Here is a 26,070-nt window from a genome sequence, read left to right as displayed (position 1 = left end):
CGTTCTTCCATGGAATTTGCTCTAACTCTGTCAACGAGTTGTGAGAAAGATTCAAGTACGACAAAGAGTCCTTCCCTACATCCCACATCCATTTGGGGACGTGACCATAAATACTATTGTTGGACATGTCTAAACATAGCAAACCTTTTAAGCCTATTAAAAATTGGGGAAATTCAGTAAGATTGAAGTCATATACAGCTCCTCAAGTTTAGAAAATGTCTGCCCAACACCGGTATTGGACATCAATGATAGACTATTATAGGAAAGATCAAGGTGTTGGAGATTTTGAAGTTTTAGGAACATGTCAAACTCCAAACTGCTTTTGAAGTTATTCAACGATAAATCAAGAAAAGTGAGGTTTACAAGTTGGAATATTGAGAATGGAATCTGACCTTGAAGTTATTCATCAAAACATGCTTCTAGTGATTTATGTACCTAACTGGCAACGGCCCAGTAAAATTATTGTTGGCGAGGGCAAAAATTCGCAACTTAGGAAAAGAATGTCTGCGCTTTGTACCATGAATGTGACCATGCAATAGATTTGACTGCAATACAAGAACTTGTAGATGCGGAAGAGTTCCCAACCAGTGAGGGAATGTTTCATTGATCTTGTTGTTACCAAGATCTAGAACTTCTAGACTTCTGCAATTAATGATAGATTGTGCTAATGGCCCCTCTAATTGGTTACCATTCAAGTTGAGATTGCTCAAGTTACATTCTTTGGAAAATGAAGGAATGGTTCCAAAAACGTTGTTCATACGCAAATTCAACATCCAAAGACTTCTGCTTAAATTTCCAAAACATTGTGGGATGGTTCCACTCAAATTGTTATGAGACAAGTCAAGAATCTCAAGGGAAGTTCGATTGCATATCAAAGAAGAGATATCTCCACTTAGATTATTATTTGAGATCAGGAAGACCTTCGTTGACAAAGGTGGAGTTTTAAGATCTCCTTGAATCAAATTAGAGCTGAGATCAAGCATTTCCATATTCTTCCATGGAATTTGCTGTAACTCTGTCAAAGAGTTGTGAGAAAGATTCAAGTACCTCAAAGAGTCCTTCCCTACATTCCACATCCATTTCGGGACGTGACCATAAATACTATTGTTGGACATGTCTAAAACTTGCAAACCTTTTGAGCCTATTAAAAATTGGGGAAATTCCGTAAGATTGCAAGAAGTCATATGCAGCTCCAGAAGTTTAGACAATGTCTGCTCAACACCGGTATTGGACATCAATGATAGACTATTATAGGAAAGATCAAGATACATGAGATTTTGAAGTTTTAGGAACATGTCAAACCCCAAATTGTTTTTGAAGTTATTCAACGATAAATCAAGATAAGTGAGGTTTACAAGTTGGAAAATTGAGAATGGAATATGACCTTGAAGCTTATTATTTCCAAAAGATATGGATTCTAGTGATTTCTGCTGGGCAATTCCTTGATAGGACCAGTGAACTGGTTATTTTCAAGATGTAGCATCTCCAATGACGATGAGGTGTACAACCATGGTGGGATTGTTCCGTTGAGAAAATTATCAGACAAGTCTAGATGGACTAGATTAGGAAAAGAAGTTACCTTGTCAGGAATTTTGCCCTCTAGTTGATTATGGTGCATGTCCAAGAATTTCAGTTGTTTTAGATTTGTGATTAAGGATGGAATCTGACCATCAAAATGATTGCTTGAGAGAAACCAGTTAACAAGTTGTGTAAGGTTACTTAATGATCTCGGAATGGATCCTGAAAAGTTGCATCGTCGGAGATCCATATACTTCATAGAAACTAGATTGCCAATTGAGATAGGCAATCTTCCAGATAAAAAAGAGAACGATAAATCCAAATACTCCAAAGATGCTAGATCGCCAATTGAGTTAAGGCAATCCTCCTGAAAATGAAGACAATGATAGATCCAATCGCTTCAAAGAAACTAGATTCCCGATTGAGTCAGGCAATCCTCCTGAAAATGAAGACCAGACTATATCCAAACTCTCCAAGGAAACTAGATTCCCAATGGATTCGGTCAATCCTGTTGAGGACGATGTTCCTGATAGATCCAAATGCTTCAAGGAAACTAGATTGGCCATTGAATCAAGAAATTCTTTCGAGAGGAACATATCCCTTAGATTCAAAACCTCAAGATGGCTGCTCCAATTGGTCTTTGAAAGATAGAAAGTGAGGTTTATGTTCATTCTAAATCGACCAGCTTAAGGTTTGGTAGGTGAAAAACTTTTTCTGGAAATTTTCCCCGCAAATCACAATAAGAGAGACTGAGAGACATTAAGGAAGAGGATAGATTCATGAAGGAATTAGGATTTACAAAAGAAATGTTGACCAAATCAAGAAAAAGTTCTCTCACCTCTGGTAGGTTGTGAACAAGTCCTTCCAAAGTATGTTTGTCATGAATTTGGAGATAATTCCAAGACAAATCAAGTGAAACCAACTTTGACAAGTTGGAGATTTGAGACGGGACTCGCCCAGAAAAGAAAGAATTAGAGAGGTTGAGATACACTAGACTTTCAAACCGACCAAAATTAGCAGAAATCTCCGACCCATTAAAATCATTATAAGCTAGGTTGAGCTTCTGCAAATGTGGAAGATGGAAGAGACTAGCATTGGAAAAGATGGTTCCATATAGCCAACAGCAACTCAGGTCAAGACCAATCACTTGACCTGTTTTGTTGTCACAAGTGATCCCATCCCATGAGCAGCAATCTGTACCTTCCTTCCATGAAACTGACTTGGGATATTTGCATACCCCAAGAGCCCTTGTTTCGTCAATAGCAAGAGAGCTCTTGAATTGGATTAAGGCAGCAGCCCCATTGTGAGAGCATAGTTGTGTTGCTGAAGAAGATAAAGAGAATGGAGTGGATAAAAATAAAAGGAGAGAGACAAATTGACAGAGAGTTGGTAAGCGTCTCATCCTTGTAACTCAAAAAGGGTTTCAATAAAAGGTATGTTAGCAAACAACTATAATATATATTGCATAGTCAAAGCAAAGTCTTGTCAATTCATGGTAGTTTAAGTTGGAACTTGGAAGCCATAATCCAAAGGCACATATGGGAAAAGTGCCCTGTCTGATCTGTATCAATTCCCTTTTCTCGCATCCTGTTCAAAGGAGTATGGTAGGTTTTAATGGGAATCTACCCAACATTGCTCCTACCGTTGATTAGAATAAATGAAGTAAACGATGATGGAAATCACATGATTTGAATATTGTCATTTTTACCCATCACCGTCTTGTTGTCTTAAGATTAATCAAAGCTATTTATAGTGGAGTCTTATTTTGAAAATTAAAAAAAATATATTAATAAATTATATATTTATATTTATTTTGTATTAAATACATATAAAATATAAAAATTAATATATAATAATTTTTATAGATATGTTAAACATGATGTATATTTATTTTTATAAAATTTATATATAATTTTTATTAAAATTTTAAATTATATTATTTTATATTATATCATATTTAAAATTATTAAATTTTATTAGAATCCACAATTATAATTTTATAATTAATTAAACACAAATATAAATAATTTATTTATGATTAAAGTCTTTTCTATTTTCACATGAAAATAGTTTTGGTATATTACTAATTTTGATTGTACTAAAATTACGGACGGGTCGTTTTCGAAGAGTTGAAATTTTGAGAAAACTTTATGACAAATAAGTCTTGAGGAAATTTTCGAGTAAACCTCCCTTTTATTACGTGCTCCAAAAGTTTTCGTCTTCATTTTTTATATTAAAAAAAAAACTTTATTAGTAAATAAATGTAAATAAAATAATATTTTCATAGTATAATTTTATGGTTAACAAGTGCATGTAAAAATAACTAAAAGTTGTAGTATAATTTGTTTATTATTTAAAATAATTAATTAATTAATTTTAATAAAAAAATAAGTAATATGTAACAAAACTTAGTACAATTATTTTTATCCAAAATAACAAATTAAATAATAAAAACAAATAAATGTAGCAATAAGAAATTTAGTAATATATTATTTTTTATCAAGTCAAATAATAAATTAAGTAATTTGAGACTAAATTATTATGAAAGTAATAAAATTTAATAATATTGCTACTTTTAATTATGTATTATTATTACTTTTGGAAAATTAACGTCATGGAAGGCGGGATCTTTGTATATCACCCTTTAAAAACAACAATTTAAAGGATTCAATTGCAGTTGCTTTCATGTTTTTGGTTTTCTTTATAATATTGCTAATATTGATGCATTAGTAATTATTTGTTATTGACTACTTTCTCTTCAAAGTTGGTCTTTAGTCATATGGGCAAGTGTTATAGTTGGATTTGGGAGAAATTATTTCATTCAACAATAGAGAAAAGTAATAGAAAGAAATTTTTTTTAATATTAAAAAATAAAAAATTAATTAAAAATAATAAGATATGAATAAATCTCTAAAGTCCACTTAAAAAATTAAAATAATTTCACTAATAATATATAAAACAAACTCTTAAATATTATCCCTTGCATAATTACATATTATAAGTTGTAATATTAATTGAACGCTTTTTTTAATTTGACTCTTATTAATTGGTTTGGTTAAGAATCACTTCAAAGTATAGCGTTTAACTCTTCCTAATGGATTTGGTTAAAAATCATTTCAAAGTTTAACGTAGGTAAGATTTATAAGTAGAGTTTACTTTTGACCCCAAAAGAAAGGGTTTACTATTTTTTCATATATATTAAAAATAATTAAATTGAAAAATAAGTAATTATAAAAGAAAGAAAAGAAATATATGAATTTTTATTCAATAAGTTTTATTAATTTCATTCATTCTATATGAGGTTAAGAGGGTGATGAAGGAATTTTTATTTATTTATCTTTATTTTTGCAAATATTAAAAATATAGAAATTAATTATACATAAGTAAAACAAGTGAAAATTCTCTAACCCTATTTTTACTTTTAGGTAGAGGTGATATTTGAATTAGATTCAATTTGATTCAATTTTTTTTAAATAAAGAATAAAATTTTAGGTAGAGGTGATATTCCTTATCGTTACTGCCCTTTCTCATTCCGCCGCCGCCGCCATTGCCTCCGCCACCGCTACCACGAACTCTTCTTCATCGCTACTCCATCTTCCACCAGGTACCCTTACGATTTGAAGTTTTAATTTTTCTCCAACATCATAAACCCTCAACCGTTCCTCTCCATCTCGTTTCTGCTGAGTCAAGAAATTTTAACTTCTTGCATAATCAAATCAGCTAAAATTTTCACTTTTCCTTACCTTTTTTGACAGTTCAAAATGGCTTCCCTTCTTAAAGCATCTTCCAATGTATTTCGGTCGGAGAAGCTACCATTCTTGTCTAAAGGCAAGACAAGCCAAGGTATTGTTCCAAAGAAAGCAGCTTTTCGTTTGGTCCCAGTCGCATTATCCTTATCTACGTCAACCGGAACCGTTCAGCATGACCAGAAATCCGATTCACCAGACATCGCCATCCCAATCATGGTACCATTTTTCTTTTTCTGTTAAAAAGAAAAAAAAGTTAATTTTATTCAGCAAATGGTCTTGATTCGGAATGATTTCTGTGAGGTGTATGTTACTAATTTGTTTGATCATGACTGAGTAACACCCTTTCATTTTCCGGAGTTTAGTTGGAGTTAGACTGTCACTATAATTGATAAATTTTTCTTTTTCTGGGAAAAGCTGTAAATCTATCAATGGTAAAGGTACTGTCTTCTTCTATATAGACATGTTGATCTTGTGTGCATCCCATGCAACATCTTTGTCGCCAGGACTTGTTGTTTGCTGTTGGACACGGGAATGTCCTGTTCTGTCAATTTTAAATATCAATTTTGAGGATCTAAGCATCAGACTCATATGAATTCAAAGTGTTTAAGAAGTGTTAGATTTTGGTACGTTAGGGCAAAGTGAAGAGTCCATGTAACATAGTGCAAGATCCATAGCTACTTTATTGACCCTTTGCTTAGCTTTGTTAGTAAGAACATTTGCTATGGGGAAGGGACTCGGAACTAAATCAACGTTATTACAGTTTTTGTTGTTACTGTGATAGCTACTCTTTGGATTCTGATGATTAGGAGTCTGTAAGTTTGTCTGCTTAAGAGTAGGATGTGACCAAACATACCTGGGATATCATATTAATTGGTGTTTAATCTGTTTGCTGTGTTCTTAAAGGTGAGTATTAAAGCTAACTGTAAGTATGTATAACTACCCCACATATGCTGTCAACCATTTTTTCTATGACAATTATCGTTCTTGTTTCTATATTTTTCTTCCTCAGCTTGGATGCTCTTCTGAGTTTTACCTTGTTACTCTTGCAAAATACTTGTGAATATTCCTTTTATGGGAAGATAGTAACCAGATAACATGGCTTAACATTCACTCCATTGCTTTGGTGTTCCTCTGCCTGTCGCAGGTAAATGGTTGTACTGGCAAAATGGGAAAGGCTGTTATCAAAGCCGGAGATTCTGCTGGGCTTCATATTGTTCCTGTGTCTTTTGGTGCAGAGAAGGAGTCTGGGCAGACTGTTGAAGTGTGTGGGAAAGAGATTATGGTGCATGGTCCTTCTGAAAAAGAAAGCATCCTTGCTTCAGTCTTTCAGGAGTATCCAAACCTGATCGTGGTAGACTACACTGTACCTGCCACAGTTAATGGTAACCTATTCAGGAAAATGCTTATAAACCTGTGTCATATTTCATATTTAATGAATGAAGAAAGCAAACTAAACTTAAGTGAGAAAATTTTGATAGTCCAAGGAATAATGTCTCTTAAAGCTGAAGCCTCATCGGTGGCGATAATCTATCACTATTGCTGAATTAATTTTTTCCCAGGCATTAAAAAAGTTATGACTCGTTAAATAAATTTATGCATGCTATTCAAGTTCAACATTATGATTTTATCTCTGTTTATTAACTTTTAAAAATTTTTTTGGGGTTGGGGGTGTTTGAAAAACATAGATAATGCTGAGCTATATTGCAAAGTAGGAGTGCCTTTTGTTATGGGAACCACTGGTGGAGACAGAGATCAACTCTATAAAACTGTTGAGGAGTCAAATGTTTATGCTGTGATCTCGCCACAAATGGGGAAACAGGTCATCTAACCCTTATTTAGTTGAATTACTTCTTTTAACAGTTGGAAATAGGGATTTTTTTGGTTGCTTAATACTGACGTTTTTGTTAGGTTGTTGCCTTTCTTGCAGCCATGGAAATCATGGCTGAGCAATTTCCTGGGGCCTTCTCTGGATATTCTCTGCAGGTATTTCTTAAATAAGGTTGCTTTGAAAGAATATTCTGAGAGTGTTATCAATGGCTTGAAAGAACAGTATCTTAAACAAGATTGATAAGGTATAACCAATAGCATAATAATTTATAAATAATTGAGGCTGTAAAATGAAACTGTTTGAGGCAGTATCAATAAGCCAGTTTGATATATTTTGAAGAACCATTGGAAGCAGCAATGAAAAACATGTCTGTTAACTTTTAGAGTTTACAGTTGCATATGAATTTCACATCCATTAGTGTGTGTATAGAATATGTAATTTAAAATCCTTACCTTGGCCTTGTGAACTGTTAGTAAATTTTAGTTGGACTCCTTTACTTTTTTCTTGAATTGCTTGTAATAAGTTTTCTTGTCAGCATCATTAGTAAACATTCCTTATCTTCATTAATCTTCATTAGGTGATGGAGTCCCATCAAGCAAGCAAATTGGACACTTCTGGGACTGCTAAGGCTGTAATTTCTTGCTTTCAGAAATTGGGGGTGTCATTTGACATGGATCAGGTGCGTGGTTCTTGAATGTCCTTAATTATGACTCGGAGAGAGCGAGAGAGTTCCTTTTTTTCATTGGTTGGAAGACGGGAGGGGAGGTAGGAGAAGGTTAGGGGATATTGTTCTTTAGAGTGACATATAATGATATAAATCTGCCCATTTGCAACCCACTGTTTTATCATCATGATAAATTCCTTTTATTATAAGTTTCTTTCCAAATTTGGACTTTTTAATGCTTCTTGTTTCCTTTTCCTTTTTCAGATACAAATGGTCCGGGATCCCAAGCAGCAGATTGAGATGGTGGGAGTTCCAGAAGAGCATTTGTCTGGTCATGCTTTTCATTTGTATCATGTAACATCACCTGATCAAACGTAATTACTACCATTTTCAACTATACCGTACATCTTGGTCAACTTTTAAACATCACCTTTAATATCATTTTGGCAAATACTTCTGCAGAGTGTCATTTGAGTTTCAGCATAATGTTTGCGGCAGATCTATATATGCCGAGGGTACTGTTGATGCCATAGTTTTCCTTGCTAAGAAGGTGCTGCTATTCATTTCCCTTGCCACTTTGAATGCATCTTAATGCTTTACAGAACGTCTTTACTGTTTATAATGAGATAGTTTTTGAAGGGATAACTGCCACATGCTTAGCCAATAAAAGGGGGGATTTTCTATAATTTTTGTAGTAACTATCTATAACTCTCTGAATATGCTGATTTTAGATGTCTAGATGGGACTTGGGGGGCTTATCATAGTTCTATACCTTACCATTGTTTGATTAAGGATGTTGTTCAAGTGCAGGTTAAGTCAAAGGCAGACAAGCGAATATATAACATGATTGACATCTTGCGAGAAGGTGACATGCGATAAAAGAGTTTTCTAAGCATGTTGTTGTTTTGACTGTGTTCTCTTGCTCAAGATGTTTATGATTATGAGACGCAAGGTAGGCAATTTTGCATGGATGGTGTGTGCCTTCCTCTGGTCTTTTGCAGTTAATTGTTTCTATTAGTGTATGAAGTGCAATATCATGGTGTTGGAAGCATAATTAGTTTTAAACAGTGGCTGGGAATAGTTAATGTTGGCCAAAGTGATTGGTGTGATGCTCCTAAAACTGGCTCTCGTCTTACAAGAAATGGTTTTCTTGCAAATTTGCATTCAAAATTGGCTTCCTGTTGTTGGATATCTAAGACATGATAATTTTAAACACTATATTTTGACAAGATTTAAAATTGATAAAAGTTGTATTTGAATTTAGAAAAAAATTAAAAAATATTTTGTATTTAACAAATTAACATGAATTTATATATGATAATTTTTATAATTTACTTATGTTGACACGAAATAGACACGATATGGATGCATACATGGATTTTTTTTTTTGCAAGAACGTTGACCAATTTGACAATTCAGTTATTGCTTTCATCCCAGAAATGCTAATATTTTATTAGCAAAAAAAAAAAATCAATTTGATAATTTCAAGTACTCCTCCTGTCACGGAAATAATATTTTAATTTTCTTTTACTGTTATTTCCTTTTAGTTTAAATTTTGTGATTTATTAATCTTGAAAAGGAAAATAATTCCTAAATGAAGTTAATGAAAAAAATATTCTCATGTATAAAATATTTGAAATATTTATACAATAAATGTTAAAATTGAATAAAATAAAATAAAATAAGACTTATGAAATGACAATTGATATAAATCGATAGAATATTAAATCCAACAGTTGATTTAATTAAATAAAATATTTCCATTTTCTTTTCGAATGCTAATATCAAATAGTTTATTTAATTATAATTTTTTTTTTAGAAAAAGTTGATTCAAAACCAGTACTTTGCTAAAAAGATAAAACGAATGAATGGTAATTATATTTTTTTTATCTTACAATATATTTTATTAACAATATATGAAAGTATAATTTTGGAGGGCTAACTTATTATATAAATAATAATAGGATTAACATGAGAAAAATATAAATTATTTATAAATTATATTATTTACTAAAAGAAAAATTATTATTATTATTAAAAAAGAATTTTGTTCCTTGGCAACTTGCCAAAAATTTTCTATTTATGGTAAAAATACGTCTTTGGACGCGTTCTTCTTCCTGATGACGGTGAAACTCAACAATATGCAAAAGGTTTAATTTTAGCATCAAATGAATTAATGAGATACAGTTAATCTATAAAAAATATTATAAATGGCTAAATATTGTCAATGAATATATATAAAAAAATTCATCATATATTCTTATTAGGGTATACATTTATGTGTAATTTGGAAAGAACCCATTTCGAAGGTGAGATGATCATGTTATTATTTTAACTGAAATTCCTTTATTTTTCTTGAGTATACTAATTTGAATTTCCTTTATTTTTCTTGAGTATACTAATTTGAATTAACCTTCGTCTATATAAAAATTTGGGGATTAGTGGATTATAAGAACTAGCTGCTAGCTAGTAACTAGTAAGGCTACCTTTTGAAATTTGTCTCAAATCTTTTCCTTCTAGAATTTGTTCCATAGATTGATGATGTAAAGAAATTTCCTCTTTTGATTCTTTACATAAAAAAAATAATATCAAGTTGAAATAAAAAAATCAAATTCGGAGGTTGTAATTTATAAAAATAATAATAATAATTTTGAATTTAAAGTTTAGTTTAATTTATTCATATAATTATTTTTAAAAAATAATATTTAATAGATTTAAATTTTAAATATTAATATCAACATTTTATTTTTCTATCTCAAGTAATTATTTGTAAAAAAACAAAATAATGGCCATTTTGAATTTGTTGACCCTAACATAAGTAGTTTAATAAAGAAACTATAAGACTTGTCTCGCCAATTTATGTTTCCTTTGCTTACCTTTTTTTTTTTTAAATTTCTCTATATATCTTCAGAAAAAGTACTAACGTAATTAAACTACATTAACAAGCTATTAATAGAACATGAGATTCAATGGTAACTCCAATTGATGCAAATATCAAAGAAAACTCTATGTTTGATCTTGTCAAAAGAAAACTCTATGTATATGTTGATTAGTCCTACATAAATAATAATCAAGAATAAAAAAAAAGAATAAGAATATTGGAAAATAATATATACCTAGACTTATTCTTCGTTGAATTTAGGGATATTTTAAACTATTTTATGAGAGAATTTTCCAGCCTTGAGCAAGAGTGAAGAGGGGATAAGGCCATATGAAGCAAAAGTGGAAGAGATTAGCTAGGCATGTCATCTTGCATATATCTACCGATGGCCTGGATATATTGCAGTGCTGATCCATTATCATTGTCAACTATACCTTTTAAAAATTTAATATTGGTTTTGAAAAACAATGAAACTCCAATTTAAAATTTGAATGGGATTAAGCAGACCAAGGTTTTAAAATTGCATAATATATATGGGTTTTTGTTCAACTTTATAAAAAATTATTTGTTTGATTTGTTTATTGAATTTTTCTATTAAATGTATGTTATATATATTTGATTATTATTGAATTTTTTTTATTGATAAATGTAATTTTATAAATAAAAAAACAAAGACAACCATATAAAAATTCAATGTGATTCAGGCCTAGTGCCCTAACAAAATAAAATACTGTTGAATTCTTGATAAATTCTAATAAAGTATGTATGTATAATGGCAGAATATTTATAAAAAAAAAAACATAATAATACAAACTTTATAATTACAACTTATTACAATTTAATTTTAAATATATTATTTATTTAAAAATAATAATTACTTACTTTTTTTAAGTTAAACTCATGATCAAGAATTATATAATATAATCAACTGGATAACCAATTATTAAATCATAATCAAATTACAATATCCAAATAATCAACAAACAAACTATAAAATAATTAAATAACGGAATTCACAAGTCTAAAACCACAAAATTATAAAACCTCATGTTACCTCTAAGTCAAACCTCATTGGCAATTACTTTGCCTCTTTAAATATCAAAATTTTCTTATAATTTACAAAAAAAATAAAATAAAATAATAGTGAAAGTCGGATATTCCAAGTATTTTTAAGAATTGAAAGATATTACAATTGGACGGTAAGAAAAGAAGAAAGCACAAGGAAGTTGCACGGTTATACAATTCATTGGTTGACCAAATTTGTTTAACAAAATTTTTTTCTTTATAAAATCACAATCACCTGTGAAATTTGAAACTTAACACCTCCAATCCGATATTATTCATCATATAACCCGAAACCTTACCGGTGAGGCTATTCGAGTGTTTCTCCAGCAGCATGTGCTCTTCTCTACTGGCCTACTGTTTAATCCTAGCAGTGTTCCTGAGTCAGGGTTTTATTCAGGTAAGCTGCTTTGGATTTAATTTTTCAACTTTCCAGAAAGAAGATGAAAGGCAGCTTATCTTGAGCAAAAATTCTTACATAGTCCAAAATGCCATCCAAGTTACCCCGGATATTACTGGAGGTTCCATGGAAAATTTATCAGGACGAGCCTTGTATAGGAAATCATTTAGGCTGTACAAAGGCAATCGCACCATTGCTTCCTTCAATACAACTTTCGTCCTCAATATCCAAAGTCGTACGTCTCCTGGCGGTGAAGGCATGGCCTTTATAATAACCGGGAATTATAGTCTTCCAGAGAACAGCGATGAGAAATGGCTCGGGATTGTAAATGCAAATTCGAATGGTTCTCCTCAAGCCATGGTGGTGGCTGTGGAATTTGATACAAGGAAGAGCTACGATGAAGACTTGGATGGCAACCATATTGGCTTAAACATAAATAGCATCGACTCAATCACGCAAGTTTCCTTAGGCGGCTACGGTATTAATATTTCTGGAGGTGAGGATTTAAGGGTACATCTTCAATATGATGGCAAAAACTTGACAGTTTTTGTGGGGGACAACAAGACTCTTGTGCTTTCTCAGCCTCTTGATCTCTCTGCCTATCTTCCGGAGAAGGTTTTTGTTGGATTCTCTGCTTCAACAAGCAATCAAACAGAGCTAAACTGTGTCAAATCGTGGGCGTTTTTTGGGACCGATATCGGAGACCGAAATTTATTGTGGGTTTGGATCTTGATTCCGGCAGTGGTTCTGGCTCTGATAACCGGAGTTCTTTTCTGCTTGTGTTGGAGAAGGGACCCCATTGAGCAGGATTTGGAGGGTGCACCAGGAAATATAGAAGATGAGATTACACGTTCCAATTTGGCTCCAAGAAAGTTTCGATTGAAAGAATTAAAACAAGCAACTGGCAACTTTAGCCCGAAGTACAAACTTGGGAAAGGTGGATTTGGAACTGTCTACAAGGGATCCTGGAGAAACAAGGACGTGGCTGTCAAAAGGGTATCAAAGAAGTCTCATCAAGGCAAGCAAGAATTCATAGCAGAGTTAACAACAATTGGCAACCTCAATCACAAAAATCTTGTGAAATTAATTGGATGGTGTTATGAAAGGCGCGAGCTCCTTCTTGTGTACGAGTACATGCCAAATGGAAGCTTGGATAAGTTCATCTTTTGCGATGACAAGGCAAGCATGGAGGAATTAACACTGAGCTGGGAGCAAAGGCTAACTATAATACAAGGAGTAGCTCAAGCGCTAGAGTATCTTCACAATGGTTGTCAGAAGAGAGTGCTTCACCGCGACATAAAAGCCAGCAACATAATGTTGGATACAGAGTTCATCGCCAGGCTAGGAGATTTTGGATTGGCTAGAACTATTCAAGAAAAAGAGAAGACACACCACTCCACCGTAGAGATCGCCGGCACACCTGGTTACATGGCTCCAGAAACCTTTCTTATTAGCAGGGCCACAGTTGAAACGGATGTTTATTCCTTTGGCGTCCTTGTCCTGGAAGTTGTTTGTGGGAGAAAGCCTGGTAACCAAAGTGAGCAGAACAATTATAACAATAGTATTGTCAATTGGCTGTGGGAATACTATAGGAAAGGAAGGATTACTGATGCTGCGGATTCCAGGATGGATGGGAACTTCATTGAAAAAGAAGTGGAGTGTGTGCTCATTCTAGGATTGGCCTGTTGCCATCCAAACCCACACTGCAGGCCCTCTATGAGAACTGTTTTGCAGGTTCTTTCTGGGGAAGCAGATCCACCAGAGTTACCCCTAGAGAGGCCTTCATTTGTGTGGCCAGCCATGCCCCCATCTTTCGGTCAAATGGATTACTCTCATAAAGGAAGCCAACTCACTCCGTTTACAGAGCTTACCGGCAGGTAAAATCATATGTCAACCGCAAACTGCCTCGGAAGTGAAACAATGTTGTTTGTTTCATCATCGGTTCATTGTGCCTTTTTTTCTCTTTAATCGACTTGTATTTAGTGGATTGTGTGCTTTTAAATACTGTAATTGTGTCAATATCCCTACTTTTAACTCTTGGGAATTTTTGTTCACTGGACGCTCTAAGATGTCTGACAAGTACTAAATATTGTGCTAGAAGTGTTTCAGTTTTAGATCAAAATAGTAAGTTATCAATCTTAACGGGTATATTTAATTCAAAATTGATTCGTATAGCCATCGTTAAAAGATGATATCCACCAAGTTAAGAGTTCAAATCATAGTACTTATAACTTTTTCTTCTATCCCAAGCCGCAGCCTCTTTGTACCAAAAAGAAATCTTAACGAGTATCTCCATTTTCTACATAGTGTTAGCTGTATATAACAAACTTTGAAAACGTCCATAACTGCAGCATATGGCCGACCAAAGACTTAATTCCAAACCAAAGCGTTAGTCATGGAGGAACAAACGCCATCAGCAATTTAATAATACCAATAAGCAGCAAATGATTAGACAATAAAAGTGGATCAAAATAAAATAAAATAAAATAAGAAAAAACAATGTCTGCCAGAATGTGAACTACACTAACAAATAAGAACAAATTATTAATGCATCGATCCCCCTCCAAAAGTTGATACAATACTGCTTCTATAAACTAGAGATGTTGGTGATCGGTCTTAAGAACTCAATGAGGCTGTTAACTATCAATGGAGGGACAAATCTTTTCTGTTCATTAATCTTACGGGGAATAGTTTTTTCAACAATTTTCCATTGAGGGATGTACCTCCAAAATGATTTCTAAGAACCAAAGTCCTTATCTCATTTTTCCCAAAGAAAAATAGTGATTACAGACAACTGGATAGTTGTCATTGTTCCAGTAGGAATAAGCCTTGAGCAATGTCTTTATTGGAGAAATCCTTATCCTAAGCTGTCATCGTTACATTAATTCAGGGTTCACGAAATCCATCAAAATCAATGTTTCCATTCCATTCAAAACATCTGACCTATTTATTTCCATTTTGTTACTTTCCCCGCCAGTTTTCCAACTATGAAAATGCTGTATTTTGTTGTCTTTCATTTGCAGCGTGTTAACTTTTCCTACCTAGCTGTCTCTTCTTTACTCACATCAAATAACTTCGTCGGTCTAACTCGCACTTTATCCATAAATTTCCGGATAACATCAAATATTTCCACAAGGGACGTAGAAAAGTGACAGGTCAATTGGGTTAACAGCTAGCTCAAAAAAAAAAAAAAAAACCCTTTTTCTGGAAGGAAAGCTGATGGCTTAAACAAAGGTTTAGCCATTCCACAGAACAAGCTCTAAACCAAAAAGAAAACTGAAGTGCTTGCATAAGAAAAGATTGTAACCCAATTTAGGTTTTGCCCATATATCATCTGTTAAAACAACCACTGAAACACTAAAACCAAAAATAATACCAAAGTAAAGCATATAAAATAACTAAATGCAAGATTCCCTCTAGAAGACAAGCTCATGAGGTTTCATGCCGGACTTGAGAGAAAATCGTGCAGCAAGGTAGGCCTTCAAGTCAGGGACTCCCTCAATTGACTTTAACAAAGAAGCATCAACAGCTTTCTGGTCATCTTTCTTGTCATCTGGCAATTTTTTCTTATCCTAGAAATTTGAGGAAAAATAAAAGAAATAGAAAATCAGCACATGCAACAAGACAAACCCGATTAGCACTGCTTTAAGTTTTAAATTAATTCATGACAAACTAACTAACCTCTTTTTCAGCTTTGAAAAATTCGCCCTCACCCTTTTTCTTCTTCTTTTCTACTTCCTTGGCAAAGTACTTGTCATCAAACGTTTCTACATCAACTCCTGAGATGTCAACCTTGGTTGAAGTAGCAATGACATAGGATTGGTTCACACGCCTTAAAGGAACACCATTAATCTTGAATGGTCCTGCAACAAAATGATATTACCAAATTTAAAAAAAACACTCGCAAAACCATGAAAGAAGCATTGATTTATAATGAACAGTCAACACATTATGATAGCCCAGCCCCATAAACCACAAAACTTAATTGTAGACACTACAAACAGACGTGAATAAAATACAAGTAAAAAGCACCAAATTTTCAGGATCACATCACTCAATCTCCATCGCATTGAATGTCACATGGATTGTGCTATAACAGCATCTAACCTATATACATAAATATGCTAAAACTAATAAGCACAAGCACAAAAAAGTAATACAACCTTGTTCTTCTTCAAAAACAAAACAAAATTCATTTACTCGTCAATCCTACTGCTCAGTGCTGGCACTTATCAAACCATTTTGTGGCGTAGAGAAATCAATGAGAAAGGTTTTATCACCATTGTCCTTCATCCAATATTTTATTGAATTAAATAAATCATTCTTTATTGGGTAAGTATGAGCTGGAACAGCTTCAAATTTACATTTCCACAGTTACTGATTTTATTTCATCAACAAAATTCCATATAAAGATTCAACAAAACAGTGTCAATAACTAATAACAGGCAGTAGTAGAATATGTTCAATGCGTGATTCAAACTAACAATATTACTATGAAATTAAAAATAAATAAATAAAAGAAAAAGCTCACCAGTAACCAAAAGAAGCCCAGAAGTAAGTTGCTTCAAGAAAACAACTCTCTTCCCCATAAACCTCCCAGCCAATAAAATCAACACCGTCCCTGGAGTAATGCTCGCTCTAAACAAATAAAAAAACCCAACAATAAGAAACATATCTACAGAGATCAAGCAATAAATAAATAATATTTTAAAAAAAGAACCTGAGCTTGGTGGGTTTAGGCTTGCGCTTATTAAGAAGCGGCTTCTTGACGTCATCAGCCGGGTAAAACTTGGGTGGCTTCTCGACGGCAGCGGGCGCCTTAGGCTTGGGATCATGGCGGGGCAGTACACCGCCGTTTTTGGCCTTGATAGCCCAAATGCCACGCTTGTGGTACATCTTAGACCTGGAATACTTGCCTACGCCACGTATCAGATCTGGGTTTCGGCTCTTAACAGGAATCTGTCTTTTCGCCGCCATTTCCTCTCTAAACCCTTAACTCTGCAAGCTTTTGCTCTTCGTGTGTCTAAGGTTGGAAAGGTCGATAAGAGCTGAACCCTAGGACGGCAAATATCGCAAGACCCAAAATGAGGGTTCCTTTGTACACTCCTTTGGGCCTTTTATTGGGTTGGGCTAAGATCTTCCTTGTTTTGGGTTCTTTGGTCTTGGGCTTTAGAAGTAATTAGAGGAGCCCATCTTGGCCCACATTAGATCCTCCTTTAACTTATTCATACTCCATAATCCAAATAATTTTTTTATTTAATTTATATAATTTGACATAATTTTTTCCTTTTATTTTTAAGTATAATTTTTCATTTTCCATCAATATTTATAATGAACTCTTTTTTTTTTATCCAACAAATCATTCTACATAACTTTTGAATTTTTAATATAAAAGCTTCAAGTTCGAATTTTGAAAAACCAAAAGAAAATTTATAGATCGAGAAAGATTAACTTTTCCTTTTCTTATAACTTCTGTCAAATATATAAAAGAAATATGAATTAATTTTTCATTCATCAGTGATAAAGTTTTTAAATTTCGCAAAAGAATTAAAAAATTATCATTTGTTATTTTTTAATTATATTCTCTTTTTAATATATCTTAAAAAAATATGTGACAACTCTCAAATGGAGTCTAAAACTCCACCAATGTTATATTTAACTAGAAACTGTGATAAATTCCTCTACTATGTTGGAATTTTGTTGTAAGAAAGATGTCTGATCATTTACTAAGTATTGTTTTAAAGGTGTCTTTTTTATAAAGGAGATCAAGATTTGGGGGAAAATTAGAGAAAGAAAATTTGTAAATGTAGGAATCAAATCTCAACTTTGTAAGAATCTACTTTCTAGGAGAGATAGATAAATTATTTGGACTAACTTCCAAATATGTTTTAGAGGTGTTTCATCTTAACAGTTATAGCCTTGCAAATTGAAGCAATTCCAAGAAGTTACCATTGGCCCCATATTGTTTTTATATAAGTGTTTATAATTCAATTAAAATCGAATTAATAAATTGAATTGAATTAATTTGATTAATCGATTGATCATTAAAATAATTTTGATCAATTATTAAAAATTATTTTTTAAAAATTTTGATTTTTGATTAATTTAATTCGATAATTGAATTAACCAAAGTATAACAAAATCCTAAATAAAACTAAAATATATATAATGAAATATTTTATTTTAACTTAATATTTGGATATTTAAATATTTTGTTAGATAATTTTATTTAATTTATTTTAAATATGAAAAATTAAGAGTTTAAAATATAATTTAATTTAAATGTATTTTATTATTCAATTAATCGAAAAAATTAATCAAAATAACCGAATTTAATTCAATTAGTTAATATTCAAAATTAATAAATTTAATTTAATTAATTAAAAAATAAATTAATTTGATTTTAAATAATTTATTTTAAAATTAATCGAATCAACCGCTTAAAATATTCACACAATACTAACATTCATTTAATTATAAATCCCTCTTTGATATTAGTTTCGTACCGTCATCTTGCCTTTTACTTTAATCAGTCTTGTTATAACAGCTGTTGTTTCTTTTTGTGACTTTAGTTGCAAGAGAGCTAAGGAAATGTGTGGATAAATATTTACAAAGAAAAGGAAAGGAAAAGAAAAGAAAAAGAAAATTTTTTTATAGGAAATGAAATTATATATGCATTCTTCGTATTGATAATTAAAATTAATAAATGAAAGAAAAGGAAAAGAATTATAACACAAATTATTTAGATAAAGAGTGAAAAAAAATGATTCATTATAATAAATTTTTTTAATATAATTTTTTATTATTTATGATTTTAGAGCATTTTTGAATCATGATATGTTTACTATCTTCTATGATCTTATAATTACTGTTATACTAATAAATTTTAATCAAAGTGAAATAAAAAGATATTTTATAAATATGCATTAATGAATTTTTTGATCATTACAAAAATTTTAGCACATTATCACTATGACGAAATATTCATATAAAAGTTATTAATTATAAAAAAAATATAATCACATAAAAATATTACATCTTATAAACTCAAAAAATATGTCTATTCATATTCAATCATTCATCAAAATCAAATTACCAAAAAATTATAAAAAATTTATAAAAATGATGATTGTGAAAAAATTATAAAAAGATTGTGATGTAATTAGGTTTTTCTGACTAATTTTTTAATATTATTAAAATGATGAATATAATAATCTTTTTATAAAAATAAAAAATTTTTAATTTTTCTTTCCTTAACATTTTTTCCTAAATTGGGATATTAAAAAAGTAAGGATTATAAGAAAAATAAAAAATTATTAAGTTTTCACCTTTTTTTTTTTTTTTTAAATTAAAAATTTATCCAAATAAAAAAAAATTTTATTTCCATTACTTTTTTTAATTTTTCTTTCCTTCCCCTCCCTTCAATGAAAAAATAGTGTAAATGTATAATACTCGAACTTTATTTCAAGATTCAATGAAAGATTTGACTTGTAATTTTAATTCAATCATAATATTTGATTATTTACTAATCAATAAATTAAAATTTGACTAGATAAATTTAATATAAAATTAAATTAAATTAAATTAAATTAAATTCATCCAACAAAACTTAAATTTAAAATTTCACATTTTTAAAATTTTCTCGTTATCATTAAACCAAATTCTTATTTACGCTAACCAATTTAGTTATGATTAAAGGATATCATGCCGAATCCTGATTGAACCGAGTGAACTATCAAATCTTCCAATTAAAAGTTTTAACTATTTTTTTAAGTAAAAAAATTTATTTATAAAAAAAGGGAAAAATACTGCTACATCAAAATTATGCTAAACAATATGATTAGGATATAAAAAATAAAATATTAAAAAGTAGAATTTTATAAGCTCCAAGCTATATAAAAGTTTCGATTAACATGGTCTACCGGAACATGATTCAATCCTGTTAATTTTTTTTTCTTTCAATATTAATTCTAAAAATTGTCACAAAAAATATAAAAAAGCTCAAAAACCAAAAAAAAAAAAAAAGAAAAGAAAAAGAAAATTAACAATTCAAGCTTAAGTTAAGTTTTTTTTTTTTTTTTTATATTTGATTAATGGAATCGGTTATTACTAATTAATGTTTGCTTCTTATTCAAAATATTTGACCTATATTTTATTGCCATTTTATTACTCACCTACCTTTACGATTTTTTTCTATGTTGAAGTGCAGATCGAACCTTCTTGACTGTAACCTTTCATGCTCTTTTCTGCTCAAAAGTATGCAGTCCAGGATTTGACATTGAAACTTAATGATGTTCTTCTCTTTTTGTCAGTGTTCATAATTCCAAGTTTGAAAAGAAGCCAATTTTCCAAGTTTGAAAAGAAGCCAATTTTCCCCCAACTGGCAAGTGATAACCCACTAATTTTAATTTTGTCCCTTCAGATTAGAATTTAGAAAAAGAAGTTTAATTTAATATATATACTATTAACGTAAACAAAGTAATTTTCATTGTAATGGTTGATTTGACTCATGTAAAGTTGACTATGACTTTCTCATTAAATTGTGTTGGATATCGAAAGAGAGATTGTTAAAAAATTTAATTCATATTTAATTTATGAAGATTTTGTTTCTTTACAATCATGTTAATTAAAATTATCAATAAATAATTAATTTAATTGGTTAAAATTTATTTTTTTGAATTAAAAAATTTTGAGTTTAAATCGTGTCGATGATCGTTTATTGAGATCATTTTAAATATATGATCTGTAATAATTTATTTTAAATCATTAAATAAAATATATTTTATTTTAATTTAGAGATTGAACAACTTATTTACTATTAGATTTTTTCTTACCAAAAAAATGTTAGATAAAATTATTTATCTGATGTATTTTATTTTTTTAAAGCTTTGATTGTGAATTGATAAATTTTATAAAAATACAAATAAAATGAGATATTTCGAATAAAAAATATAATTATAATCAACCTCAAAACCAAATTCAATGGCCGAACAAGTTGCAGAGGATAAAAAAAAATTATAAATATTAAAATTAAAATTAAAATTAAAATATATTAAATATTAGTATCATCTCCTACAATCATTCTTTTTAATTATCTGCGGTCTACTTTTAAACCATTCTTTGTGTTTATATTTATTTAATAAGTTCTATGTACAATTTTCCATTTAATTTGACGGAAAAAAAACAATGAAAAAAATCAACAACAATGGGAATAAAAAATACTAAAAAAATGTTGGAAATATTTCCAAGTTCCTAAAACAAAAGATCCCAAGTTATATTCATTAAAAGCAGTCTAAGAAATGTTAAGCAGACAACGAAACCTTTGTAGTCCCATCTATAAATTGTCCCTTTGACAAGAACAAAGCAACCAACGCTCCACATTTTGTTTACTTTCTGACGTTTTATACTTAGCACTAGAGGAGCAGTAGCATTAGTCAATTATTGTAGGTAAGGTAGAAGCATAAATTAAAAATTTTGAAATTAATTCAAAATTATAATATTTAATTTAATTCAAGTTATTATATTTAAATTTAATTTAATTATTAAATATATATAATAAATTCGAATCAAATTTTAGATTGATACGTGAAAAATTTTAAAAATTAAATTAAATTAAATTATATATTTTTAAAATTTTTATAAAATAAAAATTATTTTTTATATATAAACTTATTTAAATATATTAAAATAATATATAAAAAAATTAAAATTTTAAAATCAATAAATAAAATCAAACCAATAAAATTTTATTCAAATCAATTTTAATTAAATTTTAAAAATTTATACTATTATATATTATTTAATCAACTCCAATCCAATTGAATTCAAATCGTTATCATCCCGGCTTAAATGCCCAAATCTCAAGTTGAGTGGGATTTGGAGGAAGATGTCCATTCTATCTAGAGTCGCTTTTCTAGCCTGGCTAGTTTCCAACAACCAGCCTGGCATGTTTTTCTTGACTTTTATTATAAATAATAAAACACGTGAGTTGTTTTGATGTACAAAAATGTAGGATAGGGGAAGATTTTTCCGTGCGATTTCAAAATAAACAGTAAAATTTTAAAAATATACATTAAATTTACAAATAATTCGGTAAAAAAATTTTTTACAGTAAAATTGGAATTTAATACTTACAAAAGAAGCATTTGAATTTTACTAATTCAATAATTCGTATCAATAAAACACGTAAGTTTTAATTAAGCATCAATTTGAACGCGTCTGTGGGTGTTGGCCAGCAATCAAAATTGAATTAACCATAGCATGGCTCGGTCTTTGTCAAAGAGGAGCAGTTTGGAAAAAAAAAAACCCTAAAATACCATGCAAATTAGCCATTTCAAGAACGGTCGGTTTGTTTTAGTTTCAATTTGGGATTTTTTTTTTTATTTTTTATTGATGAGGATGTGAAGTTCCTCTTGGATGAATCTCTAGCCCATTTGAAGTTTCTTATTTTCAAGACACAAAATTAGTTTTTAAGGTTTTATCTAAAATTTTAGTTTACAAAATTTTCCTTTTGGATTTGTGCGAAGCATATAAAACCCATGAATTTTGAATTACATTTACATGTCCCTGTATTAATAATTCTTTTTTTTTTTTTTAGTTATTTTAACCCACAAGAGCTTTAAATAAAAAAATTTCTCTCCTTATCTCAAATTATTTAAATATTATTAATTTTTACGAAATTTAAGAAGAATTTTTTACTTAATATATATATAATATTATAATTTAATTTTTTTATAAAATTAAATTTTCATAATTTTTAATATTAAAAAGTAAAAAAATCATAAAAAATAATTTTAAAAATAAACATACTTTGAGATATTAAAAAAAAATTGCGAAGGAAGGAGTATTAATTAGTTCGATCACTAAAAAAATTAATTTAATTGTCTTCAGCTACAACTTTGAAGCTGGACAATGTTTATTCTAGGAAAGCTCTTCTTTTTTTAAAAGATAGAAAAAGTCTTTTGCTTGTCCAATTTTAGTTTCAAAGACAGTAGAAAATACCCAGTGGCTTCCTTACAGAAATCTCAAACTTGACCAAAAGTTACATTAATTTCAAAGAAGACTTGTCTTCCATAAAAACACACCTTCATCCCTCAGAGTGGCCAAAACTTTTTCCAAAAGCCTTTCGTTATTTTCCACTGCGTCCTAATTTTGCAGGCATTATCAGAATCTCATTGATTCAATCCTGCTCTTTCCTCCCTCACTTTCGTTATGTCTACTTTGCCTGTAGTCAAGCTTTTGGTAGTTTTAATTGCCATCTTTGGGGCTTCTTGCTCTAATGTTCAGTCCTTTTATTTTAACTTTTCAGATTTCCAGAAAGAAAACAGTAAAGATATCCTGCTGAGTGATAATAATTCTAACGTAGGCGGAGGTGCCATCCAAGTTACAACTGATCGTTATGGAGATATAACAAATATATCTGGAAGGGCATACTATGGAAAGAAGTTCAGGCTCTGGAGCAAAAAGAAAGGAATAGCATCTTTCAATACAACTTTTGTAATTAATATAAGTAACCAAAAAACAACTGATGTTGGGGAAGGTTTGGCTTTCGTACTTTTTGCTGACTCCAGTGTTCCGAAGAATAGCTTTGGGCAATGGCTCGGGATCGTCAACGCAAGCACAAATGGAACCTCTCAAGCCAGTATAGTTGGAGTGGAGTTTGACACAAGAAAGAGCTACGAGGAAGAACCTGATGGTAACCATGTAGGCTTGGATGTCAATAGTTGTTACTCAATCGAGCAGCGGTCATTGACTAGCAAAGGTATTAACCTTTCGATGGGCGAGGACGTGAGGGCAGTTGTTCAATATGATGGCAAAAACATGACTGTTTTTGTTTCCAAGGGAAATGAAACGGGGAACTTGACAAGTCCTGTATTTTCAGTGCCTCTTAATCTCTCAGTACATCTCCCGGAAAATGTTTATGTAGGATTCTCAGCTTCAACTGGCAATTTCACAGAACTGAATTGTGTAAAAGCTTGGGAATTTCATGGTGTAGATGTTGGCGAGGATTCAAATATGTTGTGGGTTTGGATTGCTATTCCAGTTCTCGCTCTGGCTTTGATAAGTGGGCTGGCTTTTTACATGTGTTGGACTAGGAAATCCAAAAAGGATGATCTGGAAGGGGCATATCCAAATATAGAAGATCATATAAAGAGCTCCACTGCTCCAAGAAGGTTCCGGTTGAGAGAACTAAAAAGAGCAACAGGCAATTTTAACCAGAAGAACAAGCTAGGAAAAGGTGGATTTGGGACAGTCTATAAGGGAGTTTGGAAAGAAAAGGAGATAGCTGTCAAAAGAGTCTCCAAAAAATCAGATCAAGGAAACCAAGAATTCATAGCTGAGGTCACAACAATCGGCAACCTCAACCACAAAAATCTTGTGAAACTAAATGGATGGTGCTATGAAAATCGAGAGCTCCTGCTCGTATATGAATACATGCCAAATGGAAGCCTCGATAAATTCATATTCTATAATGAGAAAATAGGAGAAGAGAAATCAAGCCAACCAACTCTCAGCTGGGAAACTAGGCTCATCATCTTACAAGGAGTGGCAGAGGCACTAGAATATCTTCATAATGGCTGTGAGAAGAGGGTGCTTCACAGGGACGTAAAGTCTAGCAACATAATGCTGGATTCAGAGTTCAATGCTAGGTTGGGAGATTTCGGATTGGCAAGAACAATCCAACAAAGAGAAAAAACATACCACTCAACCGTAGAGATTGCAGGCACGCCTGGTTACATGGCACCAGAAACATTTCTTATTAGCAGGGCAACAGTGGAAACCGATGTTTATTCATATGGTGTTCTTCTCTTGGAAGTTGTATGTGGAAGAAAGCCTGGTAATCAAACTGAGCTGAGTAATTATAACAATAGTATTGTGAATTGGCTATGGGACTATTACAGGAAAAGAAGGATTGCTGATGCGGCGGATTCCAATTTGGATGGAAACTTCGTGGAAAAAGAAGTGGAATCTGCACTAATCTTGGGTTTAGCCTGTTGCCATCCGAACCCACACTGCAGGCCTTCTATGAAAACTGTTTTGGCGGTTCTTACAGGGGAAGCAGATCCACCACAGGTGCCACAAGAAAGGCCTTCATTTGTGTGGCCAGCAATGCCCCCAGTTTGCAGCCAGTCAGATTACTCTCTCACAGGAAGCCAATTCAGTACATTTTCTGAGTTCAGCGAGAGATGAGCCATGAGCCAAAGATCAGTGTTGTTCGTTCTGCAATACTACTATACCAGAATACTCCAACTCGACTTTTTGTCAATTGAGTAATCGTGTCAATATTGTTTTATTCTTAGTAAACTGTTTGGTCATTACACAAAATGATTCACTCTCCCTTCGATTGCATTGAAAGATGAAAATTATCTGTATCATTAGAAACCCATTGTAAGAAAATTCACACTGCTTCTGTATATATATTGGTCCTATGACCTTCCTTGTACTTGCATGAATAAAGCATTTGATTGGGCAGAATGGAACTTTGTCAAAGGGTTAGCGGAATTTTTTTTGGCTTTTTTGACTTGGCGTCTTAGCCTTTGGATCAAAGGGACCATCTACTTAGTAACGATTGTTTCGTAGCCTGATTATCAAAAGGGAACGAATTAATGGATGACAGAACTAAAACACTGAAAGTTATAAGCTTTAAACTTTTAAATTCAATTAAAGAAAGTGCAAGATTATCCTTTCAAAACACGGAAAAAAAAATTAATGATTGAATAAAGGATGACTAAGGTTAAGAACGCATGCAGAAGCCATTGAACTGATCAACAGAGAAATGAGAAAGGCAAAGAGAGCCATTGGAGCCCACGTTCTACGCCTGCCTTACCCTGCCCAAGGCCACGTAAGATAAGTCCCGTGGTTCGATGTGCAAAACGTTTAGTCTCCGGAGACGTTGAAGACACACTAGCAACCACAATCTTCGTTTCTGATGAATTCGATTAAGGTGGATATGCACAGGCTGAGGGC

At 31.5% G+C, this 26,070-nt stretch overlaps 2 protein-coding genes and 3 pseudogenes across 5 annotated transcripts; 3 read left to right on the top strand and 2 right to left on the bottom strand.

The window, feature by feature from the left end:
• Positions 1-419: 419 nt before the first annotated feature.
• On the bottom strand, positions 420-2,923 carry LOC111310558 (receptor-like protein 6; annotated as a pseudogene).
• A 2,035-nt stretch (positions 2,924-4,958) lies between these two features.
• LOC111311585 (4-hydroxy-tetrahydrodipicolinate reductase 2, chloroplastic-like) lies at positions 4,959-8,929 on the top strand. Of its 2 annotated transcripts, XM_022911091.2 has the most exons (9): positions 4,959-5,122; positions 5,274-5,483; positions 6,412-6,649; positions 6,953-7,086; positions 7,176-7,250; positions 7,673-7,774; positions 8,024-8,133; positions 8,222-8,309; positions 8,570-8,929. In XM_022911091.2, exons 2-9 carry the CDS (start codon positions 5,280-5,282, stop codon positions 8,636-8,638), a joined length of 1,020 nt encoding a protein of 339 aa, XP_022766826.1. In that variant the 5' UTR covers positions 4,959-5,122; positions 5,274-5,279; the 3' UTR covers positions 8,639-8,929. The 2 variants fall into 2 exon arrangements, with proteins under 2 accessions (XP_022766826.1, XP_022766827.1); XM_022911092.2 differs by lacking the exon at positions 4,959-5,122 and having other exon boundaries at positions 5,141-5,483.
• Positions 8,930-11,920: 2,991 nt separating this feature from the next.
• LOC111311583 (putative L-type lectin-domain containing receptor kinase S.5 pseudogene) lies at positions 11,921-14,224 on the top strand (annotated as a pseudogene). The gene has a single exon (XR_016340798.1). The product of XR_016340798.1 is annotated as a putative L-type lectin-domain containing receptor kinase S.5 pseudogene (transcript).
• A 1,138-nt stretch (positions 14,225-15,362) lies between these two features.
• On the bottom strand, positions 15,363-17,167 carry LOC111311584 (large ribosomal subunit protein eL6-like). Its single transcript, XM_022911090.2, has 4 exons — positions 16,823-17,167; positions 16,634-16,740; positions 15,784-15,965; positions 15,363-15,674 (listed from the first exon to the last, which is right to left on the bottom strand). The coding sequence occupies exons 1-4, from the start codon at positions 17,077-17,079 to the stop codon at positions 15,519-15,521; spliced, it is 702 nt and encodes a 233-aa protein (XP_022766825.2). The 5' UTR covers positions 17,080-17,167; the 3' UTR covers positions 15,363-15,518.
• Positions 17,168-23,196: 6,029 nt separating this feature from the next.
• On the top strand, positions 23,197-25,578 carry LOC111311578 (putative L-type lectin-domain containing receptor kinase S.5 pseudogene; annotated as a pseudogene). The gene has a single exon (XR_016340787.1). The product of XR_016340787.1 is annotated as a putative L-type lectin-domain containing receptor kinase S.5 pseudogene (transcript).
• The last annotated feature ends 492 nt before the right edge of the window (positions 25,579-26,070 follow it).

The sequence above is a fragment of the Durio zibethinus genome, chromosome 1 (genome assembly GCF_047325235.1).
Source record: "Durio zibethinus cultivar Kanyao isolate XHJ-2024 chromosome 1, ASM4732523v1, whole genome shotgun sequence".
In the NCBI taxonomy this organism is placed as follows: Eukaryota; Viridiplantae; Streptophyta; class Magnoliopsida; order Malvales; family Malvaceae; genus Durio; species Durio zibethinus.
Note: the sequence above shows the minus strand (reverse complement) of the source record. Positions and strands in the feature narration are given on the sequence as shown.